General features: G+C 39.0%; 1 protein-coding gene across 1 annotated transcript in view; it reads left to right on the top strand.

Moving 5' to 3' along the window:
- pth1r (parathyroid hormone 1 receptor) overlaps window positions 1–24,397 on the top strand; it is an 88,650-nt gene that overhangs the window by 39,214 nt on the left and 25,039 nt on the right. The window contains exons 2-4 of the mRNA XM_061255099.1: window positions 5,754–5,856; window positions 19,875–19,985; window positions 22,192–22,316. Of these exons, the coding sequence (XP_061111083.1) occupies window positions 5,754–5,856; window positions 19,875–19,985; window positions 22,192–22,316 (339 nt within the window). The remainder of the gene's footprint in view (window positions 1–5,753; window positions 5,857–19,874; window positions 19,986–22,191; window positions 22,317–24,397) is intronic.

Genomic DNA, 24,397 nt, shown 5'->3' with positions numbered 1-24,397 from the left:
GTAACTCCTTTCAGAGTTCAAAATGGACTTCCTTATGTCAAGCCTGCAAGTAGTGAAAATATTGATGGATAAAGTTGTACAGTCTAAAGCGACTCTGAGAGAAGCATTTATTTGCTATGCCACATTATGATTTTAAATGGTGCAAATTCTGGCTTCGAAGTTACAAATCAGGCCCTTGCTGCAGACACATTTATAGACTGATCATCAACCCCTAAAACCTCAGCACTAAAATGACCAAAGGTAAATGAGGGAGGCTCTGTTAAAAAAAAAACTGCTATTGAGAAGTACAGGAGTTGCTCCAAAGGTCTTTTATCGTGGGCTAAACTATCTCTTACTTTCTCTATCCAAACAAACAAACAAACAAACAAACAAACACACACAAACACACACAAACACACACAAACACACACACACACACACACACACAAACCCACACACACTTTGTTTTCAAATCAGGTCACATTTTTTTCTGAATCTTTTGAGAATCTATAACCATTTGCCTTTTTTTCTTTAATCTTTTTAAAGCATTTGTCTTTGTTATGATTCCTTTTAAGTCTTCAGAGCTTGCAAAACACATATTTCATGTGCACACTATGCATAATGTCATAGAGGAAGGATTTATCAGCATAACCTTTCCTTTTTCTGAAACACTGGAAATTACGCATTAAATATTTCCTGAACGGAATGTCTTTCTCATTATCATATATAAACATTATAAGACTGCTTGCTTTGATTGAGAGGAACTCAACATTTCAGCACCAAAATAAAAGAGCAACCATTCATGATATGAATTCTAGTGGAGCATATTTGAACCAGCTCATTAATATTTTGTAAAACTCAAAATTTGTAGATTGTCAACACATGTAGTGCCAAAGAATATTAGTTGTTAGATGTTGTGACTTGAATACCTAATGCATTTAAAACATGTCGTGCATGAAGCCCAGCTGCAAGAGCCAGACTAAACCATTTCATTTTGTAGGAAAAAGTACAGGAAAATTATCAATGCTCTGAATTAATGTGTTGACACTAATCTAATGCTATTCCTATGGGTCAAATAAGGCAATTTCAGCACTATGTGATTTGCCTTTATGTACAGAATTAATTAAGAATACATTATAATTGTAATATGATTATTATTATGATTATTTGTATTATTATGTGTATAATATAGTATACACATGCACACGCATAGTATATACAGCACATTATCTCTTTTTCTGTACATAGAGTATTCGATGGGCTCATATTAAAATACATTTTTATTTGTCACTCACTTCAAAATTATCAACAAATATTGATTGAATCCAGGTCTGACTCACAATGTAATGTGAATGTTGCTTTATAATCATGTCAAGCAACTTTGTGGGTTCAATGGCCACAATTAATGTGAGAAGAAAATGCTTTGCGCTGGGGCAACAGTGGTTTATTTATGCATATTCCTTTTGACAAATTGTGCCTGAATTGATGGGCTGTATAATTCAATTTTATTTGCTGCATAAAAAAAAAAAAAAAAAAAACATTTCTAGAAACTTGGTTTAGCCTTCTCTTAGGCAATATGACAGACTGGGTCCAACCTGCAGCCCACATACACTGCATTCAATATGCTTGCACTGTGATCTTGTACAGCAAGAACATAAATAGTGTGCAAGACTTAAGGAAAAAAGAATGTCTAGCCAATATATAGTTGAAAGGCAGAATTTCATATCCGTAAAGGTCATTCCTTTTGGATTTTATAATAGATGGAATTTTAATGTGAATGTTTCTCCACAGAATTTTAGCAAATTATTTTTCAAGGACACCCCTGATGTACCTCGAGTGTCTTGTTTTAATTCCAGCAATAGCAAGTATTGACCACCCAGTGTTTATGTCTTGTATGGAAAACAAAACAAAAAAAAGAAAAATGTCTGTGATTAGTTCAGGAATGTTAATGAAACCTTCTACAAAGTCCTCATTTGTACCGGTACATGTGTGAAGAAGTCAGGGTTTAGAAGTGCTCTACAGATGGCTTAAGCTATTTGGTCCACTTTTGAAGTAATGCATGACAGGAGGTTCACAAAAACCGAATTCCAGCCATTTGGAAGTCACAAAACAGAAACAGTTGTAGGCTGGCTGAAAGCTTTCCGTACTGTAGGAAAGTTCTTTAGCTATCCTCAAACATTTGAATTACCATCTCAGTCACTCATCGATTTCAGCAATCATTTAAATCAACTCCAAATGAACTTTTGTTTTTGTCAATGACAAATATTAAGATTTAGTCCGTCGTATTTATCGGAAATATATGGTTTCACATTCGTCAGTCTGGCTGGGTATGATGTGTCTTTGTTTGTATCCTCCTGCGGAGATTTCCGTCTGTGTTTATTGTCAATGTTGAGTCAGGAAGTTTCATTCAGCTTATCTGTTGATTCCATGTTGACTCTGAATAAACCTAGGGATCAAGCATGTTTTGATTCAGGTTAGCTGATTTCTAAACTATGACTGTCATCAGTCAAGGTAATTGTGATGTTTTTGCATCCAGCTTTGTGGTGGTTTTTGCAACAATGAAAAAAACATAAGACCATTCTTTGAAAATTGGCAAGTGGCATTTTACCCCTAAACGTTAGCTCCAACAAGCAATTATATATGCGATCCAGTAAAATTATACAACAGTATGTGGGGAACTGTGTTATGCTCACATAACAGTACAAGACTTTCCAAAGAAATATGTACCTCTATAACCTCTCAAACTGGATGGCAACTTTTATCTTTAGCAGAACTTTTATTACAGTAGAAATGTTATAAAGAGCACATGCATGTTTGGGGACGTTGGTTTTTGATTGGAATCCGTCTCCAAAGTGCAGTAAAAGCTAACTAGCACAAGGCACAAGTGGGAAGGGCTTAGCACTGCTGAATGATTCCAGATGCTACCACTAGGGACACTGTAACATACTGTATATGAGAGGACATGCTGTGAAGTTGGTTGGCCCACTCCACTCTGAGACAGTCCTATCTGATTAAGATCTGGCTTATAAGGGCCTTGTTTATAATGACCAGTATTGTTCCTGCTGTTACTCTAAATACATGTTACATACGTGTACATGGTATAGGGTGATAATATTAGGATTCAAAACATGCCAAAAGGACCTCAGAAGAACTAACCTCCAGTTTTCACCTAATGGGGGAATAAAAGGTTTGCCAATGTTGTTGCTTTTCCAGAGTTGCCCAGGGCAATACTCAGGGAAGCAGGCTTCAAAATACTGTTTGCTGTAAAAGTTGTGTGAATATCTGAAAGCGAGTAACCAACTCTTGTTTGACAACAATATGTAGTTCGCTGCCATCACCAGCAGAACTTCCTCAGTGCTGTTACCTCCTCCACTCCATAGGATGCATTTCTGGGAGGGAGGGAGGGTAAGAAGCAATTTCTTCCACTCTGTAAGCTTAATAATGCATCTTGGTGACTTTAGCAACTCCCCTGAGAGAGCTATCTCGGAAGTGAGGGACCCTGAATGTCATCTTCTATTATATCCACTACAATTCCTGAGCCCTGCAGTAGTGGAAGTTTTTTTCTTTTTGTATTTCGTAATTTGATATATTCCAGAGTGAGCAGCTGTTCAAGATTTAAGTGGAAAAGAAAAGGATGCATGAGTTTCTTTGTGACCAAAAGGCAAATGTCACTGCCTTCTTGCATCTTGAGAGATGGTCACTGAAGCAGAAGCATCAAATTGGTGGAACCCAACATATTTTACACATGGATGAAACTCAGTTACAGTTTATTAATGTTCTTTTATGCAATAAAATGGTTCTCTCGTTTTTGAATCTTGTATTTGTATATCTAATGACTACTTTAACCCAATTCGCTTCTCCTGGAGAATTTGTAAAGCAGTTTGCTCTTTTTTGGTTGGATGCAGCATTTTAGGTTTGATTTTCAGCAATTGTGTTCATAAAAAGCAATTATATTTTTCTGTCATAATCACAGTGTGGTTGCAGTGGCATGCTCATTTTGCTATATGTAAATGAATGGTATACCATGATACTCGCAGCAAATTCAAATTCAATTTTGAATGCTGATAAAGTACATTTAAGAATGAATAATAGTAGTGTTTATCATGGAATCCCTTAACAAAGGGTGTGTTTATATCCAGTTAGTTTCCCCTTGCTTAGATAAATTAATTAATTAAATTATAAGTTCGATGTAATAACCTTCAATGTTTGTGAGATGTGAAGTTATTTTTAGAAGAAATACCACTTTTACCTAAGGTTCACACTTTTCACTCAGGTTCACACTTTTACCTAAGGTTCACACTTTTACCTAAGGTTCACACTTTTCACTCAGGTTCATGAGTGTACATGTAGGAGCTTTGTCAACTCTTTTATGACATTTTTTTCCCAGAAAGCTGTAGAACCCTCAGCCCTGGCTTTCACAAACGTGTCTTGTAATTAAATGTATGAAATATTATGTGCAAAGCCTTTTCCTATAGGAAGTTCCATGAGTATGCAAAGAACACAGGCAACTTTTCAAACCCGGCAGAAATACTTTCCAAGACCGAGCACTGAGCAGAAGCACCAAATCCTTGAAATATCAGTCAAATCCCATTCATAAAGAATGCACAGAAGGGACTGAGTTAATTAACGCTATTCAGCTGTCATCAAGTCTTTAAACTGTTTAGATATTTCTGGCTCATGTTACTGTGGGGCTGTGGTGTGCCAGCTGAACTAATCATAAAACAGAGGCCACTGTTCATTTTTCTTGGATTGGTCTTAATGCCCTTATTAATATGAATGACTTAGGGCACCTGGGGTTGTTGTCTGGAAAAAAAGATCATGATTTTGCCTTGCAGCCATCATTTAATATAACTGATTGGTGTTTGCATTTAGTTGTAAGTTTGGTGAAAGAAACCAAGGAGCATTTGAAACTAAATCTGTGGGTTGAGTGTTTATTTGGATACTTACTCTCTCCTTGCTTAGGTTATTCTGTACAGTAGAAATGCAAAATAATGAGCATTATGAACAGCAATAAATCACACATCATGCTGATCATGCATATATATGAGTTATGGCACAGAATACAGTGGCCACACTGATCTGAAAAGCGAAGTAAAACTGATTTTACTAATTTGGCAACAAGGTTTTGTTAGTTCACGGGTCTTCATGATGGTGTATTTGCATGCCTCAGACTACAAATGCAATTGCTACTGATGAAAATAAGGACTAGACACTCTTTATTATTTTTGCTTAATTAACACATCTTTCACAGTTGAAAATGACTAAATACAGAAACAGCAGTTTATCATGCGTATGGTAATATTCTCATATTCATCTAGTCCAAATGCTGCGATGGACTGGCGACCTGTCCAGGGTGTATTCCTGCCTTTCGCCCAATGTATGCTGGGATAGGCTCCAGCCCCCCTGCGACCCTGATCGGGATAAGCGGGTTCAGATAATGGATGGATGGATCTAGTCCAAATGCCTGTATATAGCAAAAATAACAGATGTCACTCTACTGTTGCCATATGTTTGGAGGACACTGTACATACAGTGTTGTCTTTAGGTATTCAAACTGTGATGCAATTTATGTTGATTTGGCTCTATGCTCTAGCATATTGGATTTGAAATAAAAGTTAACATGAGGCCAATGTCACTTCCGATTTGAGGGTTTTTACATCGATATCGGGTGATTCATGTACAAATTGTGGCATTTTTTACATGTAGCCCCCCCACCCCACCCCATTGGCACTATTCTTGATGTCTTGATCAAAAATCTGTTGTTTGCCCTGCAGGTCGATGCTGATGATGTTCTCACCAAAGAGGAGCAGATATATCTTCTGTTCAATGCCAAACGCAAGTGCGAAAGAGCCATCAAGTCCAAACTTAAATTGCCAGGTGAGTGTTTTTATGGATAAATAGAAGAAAAAAACAAACAAAGACAAAACAGGATAAGCTGTGTCCTGAAAATTGTGGTGCCTGTATTTTTTAAAGAGTAAGTTTCCTTCCTTTTTGTACAATATCTGTTTTCCTGTCTCCGGCTGTACAATCTTTACTGCTTTATACAATTAATGAAATATAACATAATAAAAGAAAGAAGGTTTGAAAATAAATTAGCCATTACAATATTTTTGTTTCCTGAAAACTATTCTAGGTTGAAAGCCAAAGTTTGTTTGGGCACAACCGTTTGGCCATGTCTTATGGTACCACGTACAGTAATAATGAATATTATTTTCAGGAACCAGAAATAAACCTCTGTGTTATCTACATAAAGATTAGAAATAAAAAAGAAGCATGTGGACATGGATGAGCCTGGAATCAGATCTGGACTGTAGCGAGTGATGCACAGTTGGTGGTTGCTTTTCCCAGGGCTATGGAGGGTTCAGACAGCAGGGATCTGTGTCAGTGTTCTCTAACAACAGGGTTGAGATGGTGCAGAAATAATGTAAAAATTTAACCAATCTTACCAAATCAATCAGCTCCAATCCAGCAGTGTTGAAGCTGGACTTGCCATCAGGAAGATAATCGAAATGAATGCATTGAAGCATGTTCACATTGTGTGCAACAAAGATAATGAACAAAAGCCTGGTAATTACAGATGTATAATGAGAGATGCAATTTCATGATTTGTGCTGATCATAAACAGAGCCATTCTACTGCTGGTCAGCTATCAAACTGGTAAAAGATTTAGGTTGCCAAGACCTTTTTAGCTGTGTAACCTTTACACAACACTGTACAGAGCATGCATTTACCATGGTACAAAGTTGAATGGATGTACAATAAGGTTTGGGGGTGCTTCAGCGCTTGGTTGACATGGAGTCACAGGGTGGCAAAAAGTATGAGAACGTGATCAAAGATGATTCTGAACCCAAGCTTCTGATGAGACAGTCCAAGTTTCCAAATCTAGCTAGCCACCAGCTACCACCATCCGCAAATGTACCTGTTTTGGGAATCGATTTTGGTTGGGCAGTGTCAAGTGTTTGAACTGACTGAAGGCTAAAGGTAATTTGCATTAAAAATATAAATTTGTAAGCCTGCCATTTTTAACAAAATACCTTTCTTTTTTAAAATAGAGATGTCCAAACCAGCTTTGCTGACTTGGCTTTAAGAAAATATTTTCAGTCTGTGGTTCTTGGTTGTGTGATGTCATGTACATACATAGATAGATGTCATAATAGGAAAAGAAACCAATGTTGGTTTTATAAATTCTGCATTTTCTAAATAAAATTTCAAAATGGTCTTGCTGAGCATAGCAATAATGCACATAGTTAGCTGCATCTTTAATGATAAAGGAAGCAAAATAAGTTGCTTCAAAAATAGCCAAATTACTTACAGCCTCAAAATGTTTTTTTGATACATTGCCCATCTTGTGGACCAGGGTCTCAGTTATGAAGCATGCTTACCAACAGATTCCTGTGTAAACTGTGTATATGCTCCTTGCCAAATTAGTAATTTTGGACATTTTAACTTTATGTGGGAAAATACACAACTCTATGCAACTTTTGTTTGTTTGACCAAGGGGCAGGGAAAGGCCAATCAATCTGCTAACACATGATTTCATGTCACATACCTATAAATCCCAGTAGTTAAGCATTACTATTGCAAATTGACCCGTACCATGAGAGAGTAACACCCGGTCACCCATACAAAAAATACATCAGTGCATAACCGTTGAGTGGTCATATGGTAGGCAAATACATGCCTCAGTGCATTGCTTGCAATGCTGTAGCAGATGCTATCTTTTGAATCCAATGTTTAACCAAGGTCCTGGCTCACTGCGAACATCCCACGACACCTACGGAATCGCAAGGACAAGGAGGCTTCCCAGTGTCTTGTCCAGCCTGACTCTCTCAGACTCTTTCATAATCATCTCCCAGTTTAATTAGCTAAAATTCACCCTCTCTGCCGTAGCTGATGAGTGGTGAGCATTCTGGCTTAAAATGGCTGCCATGCATCTCTCACATGAATGCTACACATTGGTGTCGTTCCCACCTCATCATTGTAAAGCACTTTAAAAAAGGGCTACATAAAAAAAGTTTGATTATTGTAGATAATGCAAACAAATGCATAAGTAAATGCAATACATTATTATTATTATTATTATTATTATTATTATTATTATTATTATTATTATTCATAACCCAAGTTTCAAAGCCACTCTACTTTTGAATCAAGAATGGTCCCCACTTACTTATTAAGGGCTTTCCCTGGGTAAGAAGCTTAAAACACAGGTGCAAATTTGTAGGATAAATGTGGTTGATCTTGTCCATTACATTTGTTGGAAAATTATTTTTAAGTGGGATTGACAATGAAGTAATAAACACATCCCGCAATCTGGACCAGACTATTTTTACCATTCTATCAAGTCAGTAGGGTCAATAGGGTTTTATTGAATCGACTGTATGTGTAGCCTATGTATGGAGCCATATACAGGAAAAGGAATCGCATCCGGTTTATGATTTTCACAAAGTGTTCACACTGCTTAGCCTTCCCTTTGTCTGTAGCTGTGTGCACTGGCAGCCATTTATGACATGTATCTTTCAGATCTGTCCAAGATTTGTTTTAATGCATCAATGCCTGTTGAGTCTATATTTTCACAATGTCAAAGCCAGCAAACAAACATATGGAAATCAAGTCGGCGATGGCTTGCCAATGGCAAATTACAAAGCCAGTGGTTCATGTCCCCTTTTTCCCCTGCCAGGGACATTTTGCCATGACCAAACTAGCCTTCAAGGGTGCAATTTTTTAGCCGGAGGTGGGTTGAGGTTTCTATTTAGTGCTAAGCTCAGCTGCTCTCTTTCTGTGGTTTATGCAAGCTGCTTTATTTGATGTTTGGTTCAGTGTCATTTGTTATGAATAGCCCATGACGTTCTCAACCACCAGCTAGGCCCTGTCATATTTGTCTCTGCCACAATTTCCCTCTCTTTTCAACTCAGGCTATTTTATTTTTGTTGTATATTGATGTATTTATTTTTCTGCAGTGACATAAATACCTGTCAAGCTGTTTATATACAGTAGAGACATTCTGTGTTGAGGCCTTGTTAAATTTGTGGTTTATTTGAACATACCCAATTGATGCTTCCAGCTGACAATTAACACAGGTTTTGTTCCATCGGTGCGACACAGTGCTCTGTGTAAGTTCCATTGCTGTAGCATTTGTGATCTAAGCCTTAAAGACACTGCGCAAGATGGTTTCTAAACCCAAACCCAAACCCAAACCCACACCATGACTGTTTCTAAAAACACTCAGACTGTCATGGAGCAGAAAGACACAGCACACAGGCGTTTGTGGCGTTTTGATTGCGCTGACGGCAGACGTTAACATATCACAGCCGTCCATGCCCCCCCCTCCCCCTCCCCAGCCCACAGTGCTGAAGTGCATTCATTCTCTGTTGCAAGATCTGAGCACCGTCATGCCTAATGCCTCCTGACATGGGTTGCTTGTCATCGTGGAAAGCTGGCAGCATGGCGTTCCAGTTTTCTGTAAGCTCTTTTCCCTTGTGAAGGTTACCCTTCCGCTCCCCTGTCTCTGCCCCTCTAAACATAATCCCCCCTGTAGAAATGCAAAGAAAGCACAAATCACACAAAATCTGTATGAGCAAAGCCTGAGACCTAATTATCCAGTAGCATCTGGCCCACTGTTGTTTGTGTTTCCCTTAGGTAATCCTTCAGACTCAAGGTTCTGATGCTCTATCCACCCCTATTGCCAAAATCGACCAAAAGCATGTATATGTGAAAAGAAATAAATACAAAATACAGAATACAAAATAAATTATCAAATGGTAAATGGTTGGCATTTATATAGCGCCTTTATCCAAAGCGCTGTACAATTGATGCTTCTCATTCACCCATTCATACACACACTCACACACCAACGGCGATTGGCTGCCATGCAAGGCACTGACCAGCTCGTCAGGAGCATTTTGGGGTTAGGTGTCTTGCTCAGGGACACTTCAACACAGCCCGGGCGGGGGATCGAACTGGTAACCCTCCGACTGCCAGACGACTGCTCTTACTGCCTGAGCCATGTCGTCCCCCATGGACTGAACAGAAGACCATCCGTCACTCTTACACACTCCAAAGTGACATTCATAAGGTAATGACATTAAAAAAAGGTTTGTCTGGCCTGTATCACTATTGTCTTACCGCTTGTGTTCAGTGAGTGAATAAAAGGCAGACACCCTAGGATAGCTGTTGGTTGTAACTAAGTGGGTGAAAATCAGAGAGCCGAGGCAGTTAGTGTCGGTAAATGTAAGGTCACATTTGTACCAGAATCTGTGAATCTGTTGTCTCTTCACTAGACATGAGAAAAGCTACTGTGTTGTGAAAAGAAGGCAGTGGCCTGCCTCATTAGTGGTCACCTCTGACATACTCCACCATAGAGCTCATTGTTCAAGAGGACAGGACTTGCATCACATGCATTTCATCTTCGGTTTTGGCATCAAGAAGAGGAAAATGAGAATGTTTGTGCAGTGGAGTTGTACTATTATTGTTGTTATTGTCATGCTCAGTTAGCCATGCTAACACATTTATGAGTCATACCTCATGGCTATCATCCCAGTGAGCGAGAATCAGAATCTAGAGAGGTGGAAATCTTGGTTGACATAAATTAACTAGGTTAACCCTAAGCTCTGGTTTTACCCAAAGCGAGCTATGTCCTGGTCAGCTTGAAAACTTTCACTTATCAACAAAATGTAACTAGGTATTCACAGAAAACCTAGACAGTGTTTTACCAACTTTTCCTCAACATTTCAGGATTGATTGACACCCATGGCTACAATTGATTTATTCAGAAGCTGTATTTTCATGCTTAATGTCCTGCACCTGTGTGGAATCACAGCAATTAACTTGATGAGATGAATAATAACAGTTGTTTACCCACTGTTTGGAACTGCAGTCTCACACAAAGACAGCAGCATGGGCTCCAAAGATCTCCTAAAACAAGTTGTGGAAAGGTACACATCAAGAGAGGAATATAAAAAGATTTCTGAGGCTTTGAAGATGCCACTGAGCACTGTTAAGACTATCGTTAAGAAATGGAAAGTGCATGGCATGACAGTCTACTAAATCAGGGCATCCATCTAAACTAGATGGCAAGGAGACAAGACATAGGTCAGAGAGGTTACCAATGGCAACTTTGAAAGATCTACAGGGTTTTTGGCCAGCAGAGGGAAAACGTGCATCATACAACGATATATTACACACATCTGGCCTGTATGGAAGGGTAGCAAGAAAAAAGCTGTTTGAAATTTGCAGGGGGAAAAAAACTTGACTTGAAGGTTGCTGTCCATCAGTAAAAACCCACAAACCTCAAACAGTTCTGCAAAGAGGAGTCGGGGAAGATCTCCAAATCCAGCTGCTGTGCAGAGCTACCCAAAAATACTGGTAGCTGTAGTTGCTGCCAAAGATGCTACCACCAAGTATTGATTCAGGTGGTGTATATTTAAAAAAATGAGGAAATTTCAGTTTTGTTCATTAAATGTTTTTTTTCCTCATTAAAATGTCTTCACTGGATTCATGTTATATGTTGTATACTTTGGGTCAGGACAGAACAAGTCCCATTTTAATCCATTAAATTTTACAGACCGTGCCACAACAAGATGTAACTTTGTAGCGGGGGTATTCATTTTCTAAGATCATTATCCATGTTGTTTATCATATGCAGCCTTTTTATCTATTTTTATTAAGGGTGCCAGTAGTTCCAGAGCCATTGGCAGGCAGATTATTTGCAATAGACAAGCCCCCAACCAGGACATCATCATTTTGAGGCCTCACCTTTCTTGGATATTTTAGTCTGATTCATGATTAAACTTTGTTTGATTGAATTTGAAAAAAAGAAGAAGTCTGGTGTGATTGAATTGTATCTGCCCGTAACCATGGCTATGCTTATTATGGTCATAATTGTTACCTACCTACATGAGTAGACTGTTTTGTCTGCATTATTTGAACTGTTGTTTGATGAGTAATTGTGAGAATTTAGAGGTCTCTCAGAGGTGATTGGGATCTTAGTAGTTGTTGCGTTTTCTCAAAGTTACTACTGTTTCCCAGTTATATGCTCTTACTAGCACTGCAGTTATCAGATTTATTTTTAAATGGTCTAAATTCAGCTTTAATGCTGAACATTAGGTCTACATAAAAGCTGTCTGCTTCTTTTCTTTTGTGAAAACAAATACATTTTAATTTGAGGACAATACTGTACATACTGGACAAAACTATTTTAAATGTGGTTACCATTGTTAGTGATTAATAATAATAATAATAATTATTATTATTATAATAGACGGCACGGATGGTGCAGCGGGTAGCACTGCCGCCTCACAGCAAGGAGGTCCTGGGTTCGAATCCCCGTCAGCCGGGGCCTCTCTGTGCGGACTTTGCATGTTCTCCCCATGTTTGCATGGGTTTCCTCCGGGTACTCCGGTTTCCTCCCACAGTCCAAAGACATGCAGGTTAGGCTGATTGGAGAGTCTAAATTGCCCATAGGTATGAGTGTGTGTGTGAGTGAGTGAATGGTGTGTGTGCCCTGCAATGGACTGACGACCTGTCCAGGGTGTATTCCTGCCTTTCGCCCAAAGTATGCTGGGATAGGCTCCAGCCCCCCTGCAACCCTGTTCAGGGTAATGAATGAATGATAATAGTAATAATGTATGCTTAGTTGTGGACAGTGCGTGTGCCATGCCTCTTCTCTCCTCAACTAACAGACCTTTTTTTGCCAGGATTTCGATAAATCTTGCAACCTGTTAGTGTTTTTTTCCGGAAACATCTCAGCTGCCTGTTGGCTAGAAAGAATATTTGCAATTAGTTATAGAGTATTCCTCATATAATTTGTGTTGAGGTGAATTACGGTGGTGTGTCTACTGGCCTTTTCTCTGAATAGACATCTCAGCAGAACATTGGCCGTCCTATCTGTGACTGTGACAAAACAAGTCTTGTTATTTTAGGATCACATAAAATTGGTCTGCATAACTTTATGTTACCACATGATCTGTGGGAGGATGTGTGGTATAGTAGTTCAGGATCTAGACTTGTGAGAATGACTTGGACCTGTTCAGGATCTTGTTTTGGCAGTGTTGGCAGTTGGCAGTGCCTCAGCTTCTGCCGGTCACCGTCCTACTACAAAGCCAATGGAATTCCCTTACCAGAATCAACTCATTATCTTTGTAGATGCAGTTTCTTCAGCTCATGGGAAGCAGACATGTTTCAATACTCTTTAAAACCCATGGAAAGTTACTGAATCTGAAATAAATGGTGTGTTTGAAGTGGCACGATTTTGGATGCCAGGCCGACTATAGGGCATGATGCAACATCTTAATTGCAAAAATATGTTGCCTGGTTGGCCGTCTGAGTGCAGTCAGAGAAGAAGTAGAATTGAATCCCTTGAACTCACCACACACATTTAAGAAAAGCTAAAGAAGCAAAGAGCATGTAAAAGCCAAGCCTTCCCCCCCCCCCCCCCAAGGGTTTCTCTTGACTTTCTCTCTTTCCACCATCCTGAGGGGGGGTTGGAGGTTGGTGTACTGTGAAGCTGCGTACTGTGAAGTGTGTCTGAGTTGTGCTCTCGTTGACGTGGGTCTGGTGGATCGGGGGCCGGTTGTGTCTGGTGGCTCTGTCGTGGCCCCTTTTGGAAGGTTGCACATGTCTTTCCGATCATAGCGTATTTGAGGAGACTGGGGGGGGGGGTAGCATTAGGCCTGTTTTTAGAAAGAGCACAGCCCACTTTCTGCCTTGAAGCACTGAGGGATCCTGAAATGATGTGGATTTTTGAAACTCTATATAGTCCTACGAGGAACATGGTTTTTGCCAGCTTGCTTCTCTGCTTTGCTTTAAAGAAATAGAAACATTTTCTCACATAATACTTTTCAAGACATTATAAAGATTTTGAACCTCGAGGTCTGTCAGTCTGCTAGTCTAGAATAACAGAGGAAATATGGTGTGACTAATAAGTCTACTAGGTACTACTTGTTTGAGATTCCAGTGGTTGTTAAACTTATCGTTGATAATCTGATGGTAACCGCATCTTCCGTGGTGCATCTGGTGTGCACCGTGTTCATGATTCACACTATCCCAGAGCAGTAGTCAAAACAAATAGGCTAACCACACGGCACTCAGACTCACTACTGTGACTAAGCAGTCCTATAAACAGTTTACCTCCACTCCTTTTCTCACTCGCTCGCACACTCCCTGTTCAGCTGACAAGTAAGCACCTCTCTCAAAGAAATGCCAGTACCCAGCGCTTATAGGCAGTGACAGGAGAATCAGACTTCGTGAAACAAAAAATAATCTGAGCAGTCATGTGCTGTTAATGTCTCTGTCCAAGTCATGGTTCATACACGTCTGTAATAGAAAGCTTTCTTTTTACGAGAAAGTCCAAAACAAAGCGAAACTTAAATGGCAATGATATTGAATGTGATTCACTGCCACTTGCCCAACACTGGGGAGCTGGAGGGTGATTAAAAATCCCTGGCTGTGAAAGAAAATGGTGTTGCATGGCTCACTGCTCACCAGATGCCATAAAATATCTCAGAGACCAGATACTGTATATGAGGCATAAAATAAAATGACAAAAATTCATTGGGGCTGCCCAGTCTCACATCCGTGCTGGATACAGTTTTTAATGTGCTCTTTTTAATACAGAGGGCTTATATCAAAGATTTGAACAGTGCCCATCTGAATAAAAGGCCTTGGGCCCTTTTTTACTGAGAAATGGCTTTGGTCTTGAAAAGCATGATTTAACAAGAATCTTATTTCCTGTGGTCTTTTCCAGTATTGTGCAAACTTGCAAGCGAAAGTTGAGGTTAATAGGAATGTCCACACGTGCTAATAATTAGGCAGGCAAAGTCGCCATGCCGACCAGTACTTTTTTTTGCGCCTCCCCCACGCACATCTTCCACTCGGTGTGTTCGGTGGTCGACCTCGCACGTTCTGAATTTTAATTTATTTTCCTTCCTCTGGATGTAGTGTTGTGAGATTTGACACATTTTCAGTGGTGTTGGTTGACATTTTATGCTATTTATTCAAACTATATGCAATTTATTCATGGCTGTTGTCTCCTCCTCCTTATAAAGAGCTTAGTTCACTATTAAAAAACAGTTCTTGAGAAAAAAAAATACTTGCTTATGCAAGGCTATTTTCCACTGGATGTAGATTTTTTCGAAAAAGTTGTCTCTGGCCAAGTCACATCTTTCACCTTCGTAGTCTCTGGGCCCACCCTGGATGATAGGTGCCACTATAAACTGTACTTATACCTAATAATACAACCAATAGAAGAGTTCTGAGTGTATAGTTTAAATTGTGTGCACTGCATTGTATGAAATTAACAAAAAGTCCTCGATTGCTTTGGCTGTTTTAGTTATTTTGGAAAGGATGGCTCGCACTGATGCCAGGCTAACCTGTGTGTTATTATTTCTTGTTTAGTGACTTGGATAAACAGGAGCCTCAATGGCTCCCTTGATACATGCGTCTGATTTAAAGAGACGCTGGGGTTTGCTAAGGTGGGACAGTGGAGGGATGTGGGCAAAGGGGCGCAGATTTAGCAACGTGCGGAAATAGCCCTGCATTCGAGCCCCACAGTGTCCTCATTGAATTATAACATCTCCCCCGAAAGCTCGCTCGCATCAAGGCTCCGTGCGATACGCACACCGCAGCTTCTGCAGGGTGGGATCGTAGGAGAGCGGGGAAAAACCTTCTAGAAACCTCAAATGACAGTGCCGATAACTGAGCCCTCTGCCCCGACTCCCCTGTGGTCGCACTTCTATTTAAACAGTGGTCACGGAATTTGCAGGAAATTGTATTTCTGCACGGGGTTTAATTTGAGCCTGATGTGTAGGTGGTCTGGGGGTATGGGAACATATGGAGGAATGCGGGCGCATTACGCTGTAGCTCTTCGGACCTGTGGTCATTGTGATTTTTGAAAACGTGAACTCTACTACGCCGACCGAGGCAAAAAGCCTCTCTGCCTGCTCTCTAATTTTGCACCCTAAGTGACAGGCAGCCTTGATAGCATCAGCCTGAAAGAACATAATAAGCATTTCTTAGCCCTTCTTTGAAATTTAGATTACAGAAATGGGCAAATAATAGGTCTACAACACACAAAAAGCCTAGCTTAGTTTATGCTTACCTATCTATTAGTGGTGAGTGAGGGGACAGCTGGTTTCAATACCAGGAAATTAAAACTTAGCCAAGAAACACAGACCCTCATCAGAGTAATGAGAATATCTACAGTCATTTGGTTTTGGGTTCACCAGTGCAGGTTTCAGTTTCATACAACGTCAGTAGGAGACTGTTACTTTCTTGCAGCCATTTTGTCCAGCGTAATCCCTCTGTTTTCTGAAGTGTTCCTGCTTTAATGTGAAACATCAATGTACAAAAAAAAAACCTCTCTGTGCACCATATTCTGCTTGGCGCTTGCTCTTTTATGAAAAAATGTGTAAAAATCACTGACGTGTCGCAAATCGCAATATTGCAGAAGCTTCAGCCTTGCCCATTTTTACCATGCAGTGCATTGTCATCATTAATTAGGACGTGACATTTAGAAACAGTTTTATTTGATTGCATGCCATAATTATGTTATTTATATTATTTATATTTCTTCAGTGAAATAGGTATAATGGCCCATATAACTTTCAAACCATTAAACTAGGGTACAGCTATCTAAACCAGGGCTATATATGGCTTAAAGAGGAAAAGCCTGGTGCACAATTAGATAATTGTTAAGAAAGGTTTATATAATTGAATATGTAATATTGTAGCAGCAGCCACATAGAACGCTGATATTAAACGCCGTGTGATGTAAAAGTGTGTATGCTCACTTTGGCATAGACGCATTACATTTTAATGTATGTAACTTGTCAACACACACACACTCACACACACACACAGAAAAAAAGAAAACACCAATACAACACAGACATCTATATTCAGGGGAAGGACAACAACATGTTCAGTGTGAGGTTTCATATGAGCATCTGTATCGCGTGATGCTTGCGTCCGTATGCATGATCACAGCCAGCAGTAAAAGATAATGATTATGAACTGACTGTGACACACTGACAGCCTTATTAATGTCCCTCTTCATTTTATTTCAAAGAGGCTGAGTTCAGCTCATTTAAAATGTAAATATTCATTCTAGCAGAAAGATTTGTACCTTGACAGCATTTTACAGATGCTGGAAGATAAGTTAGGTCAAAGCTTTTGGCAGTTGCTAGGTGACTTAAGCATAAATGTTTAAACTGGATTTAAAAAGAATGTAATCAACATGAATTTTATATGTTTATAGCATACAACCATTTGTTATCATACTGCGGGAAATATCCTAAGCAACATTTCAGATGTCTATATCAGGTTCTGGAACACAAACCAGAACAGGTATAATTTTAATATAAGGACACAGTGGTGCCTTAGTATTTTTAAAAACATTACTGCGCCAGAAAGGACCCTGAGCACATGTAGAAACCAGAGATATTCTCTATCTGAGTATATAACTGGCAGTTTGTCCATGTGAGCAATCTTCTAGTGTGGGGAAAAGTTGGTTAAAATGTAAATTTCACGTTCTCTCAATCAATCTCAATCGCTCTCTATGCTTTGAGCTTTCAAAACACTGCTTTAGTGGAATGCTTTACTAATTTAAAAATAATTTATACAACATAAATTGAATGCGGCTGAATCACCAGTTTTGGTTTCATGGTTTGATAGTAGCAGGGATGTTTTCAAAATTGCAAGAATAATTTATGCAATTGTAGTGTCATTTTATATGTAGTGTTGTGATGTTGAAACGAGATAACTGTATGGGAAAGAAATGTGACTATAAATAACTGAATCAATATGAAAAAGAAAATAGCCTACACATAAAGGCATGCTAAGATTGTTATCAGTGGTAGTAAGTTGAGTTACTTTGGATTCGTCCAGGAACCAAATGGCCAGTATAATGTACAGAGCAACAGGAGGGCAGACATATTATAATGCTCATTTACTTGTCATTAACACTGCAGGGAGTTGTGCATAAAAAGGCAAGACCGCTCTTGTGTCCAGGTAAACAGTTGTCTTTACTGCAGTAACACTACCTGAGGTCTGTTATATAACAGTAATGGGCTTTTGTACTCATTATAAGTACCAGAAGAATAATATGTACAGTATAATACATTACGGTAAAGCAGACATTTTATTTGAAGTCCATGCAATTTGTAACTTGTCAATTGCAATCACTGCTCTTGTACTTCTAAGAGGAACAAAACAGTAATTTCTTAACCATCCAAGAGAGTGGAACAGTGAATGACATTTTGTAATTACAGGCATGCAGAGCTGTATGACAAAAAGATGCCATTGAACCTGCCCTTCAATAGCACATATGAAATGTGCTATATAAATAAACGTGCCTTGCCTTGCCTGTGTGATTACTTTTATGCTAGTATGTAGCCATGATAGTGCAGTTGGGTGATTTGCATCACTACTTTTGTTAGACAACAGTTAATTAAGACAGCATCCCCAGCAGCAGGAACCGTTCAGCTAAACATTTAAATAACATCTGACTGTATATGTGCATTTAATTTACATTCTGTTAATAAGCAGGAGAAATACAGGTATAACATATGCGGTAAGGGAATCTGTGAATGCTCAGCCAGGAAACAGAATTTGAGTGACATTTATTGTAGTGCTGAGAATCGTCTCTTTCATGAAAGTGTCAGATTTTTCAGATTGATTAGAAAGACTCACTGGTGGAAAAGAAGATTTGCAGCTGTTCATAGTAGACCTACTTGCATCCTCTGATCTGCTTACGTCTTTCATATTCCCTTGATTCCCTTTAATGTTTTTTATTCAGGGGAAAGGTTATGTATATTGTTGAAAATAATTGAAATTCAAATGCAATTAAAATAGGGAAATGTCGGTATTATCAATGCATACTGGCAATAAGTATACAAGTAATATAAATAAATACATAAATATATACTCATTTGAAGGACAAATGGCATTTGGCAGACGCTCTTATCCAGAGTGAAGAACAGTTGATTAGACTAAGCAGGAGACAATCCCCCCCGAAGCAATGCAGGGTTAAGGGCCTTGCTCAAGGGCCCAACGGCTGTGCGGATCTTATTGTGGCTACACCACCGACCTTGTGGGTCACAGTCATGTACCTTAACCACTACACAACAGGTTATCCATATTGTCGGCCTTGATGAATTAGTAGGTGGTAGTCCAAATATAGGGAGGCACGGATGGTGCAGTGGGTACCTGGGAACTGTCCTGGGTTCAAATCCCGGTCGGCCGGGGCCTCTCTGTGTGGTGTGCATGTTCTCCCGTGTTTGCGTGGGTTTCCTCTGAGTACTCTGGTTTCCTCCCACAGTCCAAAGACATGCAGGTTAAGCTGATTGGAGAGTCTAAATTGCCCGTAGGTATGAGAGTGTGAGTGAATGGTGTGTGTGCCCTGCAATGGACTGGTGACCTGTCCAGGGTGTATTCCTGCCTTTCGCCAAATGTATGCTGGGATAGGCTCCAGCCCCCCTGCGACTCTGTTCAGGATAAGATAATGGATGGATGGATAGTCCTAATATAGACACACTCATATTATTTGCCCACCATTCATTCATTAATAAATCACCATCATTTATTTGCCATATAACACTGCCTCTCTTAGTGATGTCTAATTAAGGAGCACCACTATAAATAGTTATAGTTATAGTGACTGTATTTTATTGTAGCTAATTAACACAACAAGACTGATGTATGCTTCAGAAAAGGCACTATACATTATAAAACAGTATACATTTTAAGATATGCTTTATCATATTCTCATCATATTATCACATTTGTTTATTGATTTATTGGTTGTGTAGTAATACTGTTGTGGCCAATATCATACAGAAGCACAACGTTCTACCTTTTTAGCTTCTGTATCTGAATGCCTTTGTCATTCTGCCTCTCAGATGGTTTCTGCCAGCCAGAGTGGGACGGCATTCTTTGTTGGCCCGAGGGTCCCCCAGGAAAGATGGTGTCCACTGGATGCCCTGAGTACATCTATGACTTCAACCATAAGGGTAAGACTTTCCCAGCCATTCCTTCTGAATCCACAATGTCTGAACAAAGACAGTCTGGTTTATTATATTAAGATGCGTTACTGTGTTTCATGTTGTCAGTGCCAAATGTGGAATGGTCAATCATGCTCACTTCGCAGTGTTCAAGAAAATGTGAAAATGTCATTCATGGGAGTGCAGACAAACACGCGGTCTCTGGGGAACATGATTACTCTTGCCGCCTCTTTCTCACACTGTAGTTTGCAAATCAGGCATGCACAGACATGTTGGAGAACTGTGGTTCAAAGATTCACCCAATCATGGACTTAGCCCAGCCAAACGCACAAATAAAATATGGAGTCATTAGCCACGGTTCCGATGGATAGCCACTGTCCCCTAACAGCAACTGTAAATGTGCTGCTTGTAAATGTGTCCCTCTCACACCACCTCATACAGCATGCCATTATGGAGTACACCATTAGACTGCACTGACTAGAACATGACAAGAACCAGTGCACCTACACGCATCCTAAACCATTTAACATGGTGTTCCTTGTCTCTAATTCCAGTAGCAGCATGCATCAGATAGTCAAATTGAAAAAAAAGTTTTGCAGGAAACAAAACTAGCAATTTCATCTGTCCACTTTTATATGGAAAGTGAATAGCAATATATGTAAAAATGTTGTGTAGATTAGCATATTGCACCAAGGCATATGTCACCACTGGAACATTTTCGGAGCGTGTTGATGCATTTGTGAGATTGTGATGTGGCCTGTAACGTAAGTGTGTTGAGATGTTCTACTATGTTGTTCTGCTATATTCATAAGATTGTGATGTGTCCTGTAATGTACCATGCTTGGTTCTCCATGCATCTTGAACATGCTGCGTGGATGCATCACCTGAACATTTTAACACATCAAAAATGTGTCCACAAGTACATTCTTGAGGTGTTAAAATGTGTTATTTTGTCTAAAGACATGCAGTATCCCCCTGTTAGCATGAAACAAAAAAAAAATGTTTTGGCACCTTTGGCTTTCCATACGTTTACGCTAATTTTTACGCATAGGGAAATAGGGCTTTTGTGTATTGCTGGTGCCCGATCCACCAGCAGGGGTCGCTAGTGTACGATATCATGCTGCTATGATCGCGACTTCCCATCCCTGGACCATGTTACAGCCACCTGTGCCTCGCTCGGTGGTGCTGCTGGCTGCAGTCACCGCTGGTATGGCCCAGATTTGATACTCCATCGTGGGGACCACCCATGCACTAGAGCAGTATCTCCTGACTGAGTCACCCAGCAACCCCCAATTCCTGCAGGTTCAGCATTGTTCCATTCATGTAATCATTATCTATGTCAAAGTGAATATTTCTGAATATACTTCTTTGGGTGGGTGTTTAATTGTTTAAGGGCTGCTGGACATCACGATCAGTTGGTGCCAAATTTTATAGGCTATTAAGGGTAAAAAAAAACAGGAATCGGGAAGGATAAAGGACTGTGCGGAGTAAAAGTCTTAATCTCAACCTTCTCGTTAAGTAACCCCAATTACTTCCAGAGTCCTTTCTGTTCACAACCACAGACCTCCCTGATGTTCAAGTGGATTGTTTTTATGTTCAAGGGCATTATTTATTCCAGTCATATCAGAGAATGAAATATGAGTCTAAAAACATGGTTGATCCACTACTGGTGTAGTGTACAAATATACAGAAAGTAAATAAGAAAGTAAAACATTGTGGGTCAAGTGTGAATTAAACTGTAGATACTGTTACTGGTACCGGTAAAAAAAGCTCACAGTGAAATCTACTCTTAGTTTATTTTAAATTGTGCATTTTTTATAAAGAAGTAACATCAACTAATCTTTGAAAGGCCCTGGAAGAAGTTTAGTCCTAAATTATTATCATTTTCATATATATTATGTGTTTATCGGTCCCTTTCGTCTTTGTGTGTATTTAAATGTGATTATAGAGGAGAATGAGGTTTTAATGTTTTAAATATATATTTGTAGCTTGTTTTAGATTGTGGAAAAAACACAACACCCACCCAGTCCTCCTATAATTTTGGGCCCTCATTTATTTTGTGTGTGCATGTGTGTGTGTGTGTGTGTGTGTGTGTGTGTGTGTGTGTGTGTGTGTGTCTGTACACAAGCAAACACAATAAGCCATATCCACATCCTAAGACTTGGGTAAGAAAATGTTTTTCTGTTTATTGATTTGTTTATATATTTTTTGACAGGGCATGCATATCGTCGCTGTGACATGAACGGAACATGGGAACTGGCAACCAGTAACAATAAAACCTGGGCCAATTACAGCGAGTGTGCCAAATTCCTGCCCCACTACAACCAGAACCATGAGAAGGTGAGGTCCTGTTGAAATGATCATAGTTGTATACTGACCTACCTTGCAGCAGAAGAGTTCATGACTTCATTTCTTCATATACTTCTCAGTAAATCTAAAAGTTCTCTTTTAATGGGCCACAAATTAATTACATTAGCATTTCTCTTGATTTCTGAGGTTCAAAATATTGTACTCAGGTCTGAAGGGTGTACTTAACTGCATGACCTGTTGAGGCACTGGCTAAATGAATTTTCTGACTGACCATGTAAAAAAAGATTCTTATCTCTGGAGAAATTAAGAGTTCACTGCCGGGCAAGAGTGCAAGAGACTGTGACATTCTTTCTGCAGATTCACTGTAAATTTGATTTATATACTGCAATTTTGTGCAGCTAAATACCTGGCAATTTGATGCCTGTGTAGCACTTATATTGTAGGCAAAATCAAACAAACTTCTTTCATTTAGTTAAAAGAATTAAAGTCTAAAAGAACTATATTGGGTCATTCCATCACTTTCTGTTTCAGAGTATTAGAGTATAAACAATGAGGTAACAAGCATGTAAAATACCTTTGTCAACCATTAGAATGGGAAAAGCCAAAGAACTGTCCATTCAGAAGACACAGCTATAAAAGACACAGGTATAAAAAAAATACATAAACAGGTAAACATACCACTTAGCACTGTAAGGGAAATAATAAAAAGGCATAATGTATATGTAATGCTTGCCAGGAAGAGGATGCAAGTGGATATTATCCTCACGGATGGCAGGGAAGATGAGGTGAGGGAGGCCATAAGTAACCCAAAGATTGCAGTTTAAAAATTGGTTTGGTTCTTGGGCTTACCAAGTCTAAAAATGTTCTGCAATGGCTGTCTCAGTCTCCAGACTTAAGTCCCATTAAAAATTGTCTGAACTGGCTATCCCAACGATATCAATGATTCTGAAATGTTTGGCATGGAGGACTGGTCAAAAATCCCTCAAAATGTGTTCTGCAACCTGATCACAAATGATAGGAAAAGACTCATGGCTGTCATATTCGGCAGGGGTTTTTGCACAAAGTACTAAACCAGGGGTGCCAATAATTCTTGAAAATTTGTAAGACTGGTTTATTTTATTGAATGATTAATAAAGCACACTACTTTACGCATGATACATATACAGCTTATGTCAATAACTATTAATTTTTAGTTTACAGCATTTTCTTGCTTTCTTATACAACTTTTTGTATAAGATAATTTTGTAAAAAAAATATGTATCAAGGGTGCCAATAATACTAGAGCCTATTGTATGAGGAGGAAGTCCTTAATTTTTAATTAAAAATTCAAGTACTTGATTCTTGGTTGCCTCGTGGGAGGTTCTCATTCTCATAAAAGTCTGCTAAACCAAAAGGCATTATGTACAATATTCAATTTTCAACTATTTGACAATAATCATTCATAAAATTATTTCTTGTTTTTTTTTTTCTTTCTCACTAAGACCCTAAAAGCAAAGAAAAAATATTAAAATTCAGAGGTTCAGAAATGACAGAAATGTGTCTGTTTTGAGAAGTGCTGCATGTTGGCTCCTTTATTCCAATGACCAGCACTTGACTAAGCTTGACTTTCAGCTGGATAAATTAGGCTGTTGAATAACACCTCTCTGACTAATGAGGCTTAGTTTGCTTATTCAACACTCAGTGACACTTCAGAGGTAATCATGGTAAGTTGTTAATGATGAGCCATTGTCTCTGATGAATTTAATTATTAAAGCCTTTCAGAAATGATGTCATACAAAAATAAAAATCACTTGAAGATCAGCCACAGGGAAAGTGCCTTGTAGACTTTTGGACCTGAGCATTTTAAGTGTTTTGTATTGCATGGTGTGTTTCAAATCTTATATTTGCAGTACATAAAAATTTATCTTGCACTTATTCATTTCATTTAAATTGAAAAATGCAGACAGGACATTGCTGTATGAGAATATCACAAGAAATAAAGCTATACCACTATATCTAAACTTAAAGCTTGTGGTTTCCCCTATGCATATTTTCCAGTCAATTATTCAATCTAATAATATAGTGACTCCAGATTTATATTCAAACCCTTTTTTCATTTTGAAAATGAAAGT

This window comes from Conger conger, chromosome 9 (assembly GCF_963514075.1).
Source record: "Conger conger chromosome 9, fConCon1.1, whole genome shotgun sequence".
NCBI lineage: Eukaryota > Metazoa > Chordata > Actinopteri > Anguilliformes > Congridae > Conger > Conger conger.
Note: the sequence above shows the minus strand (reverse complement) of the source record. Positions and strands in the feature narration are given on the sequence as shown.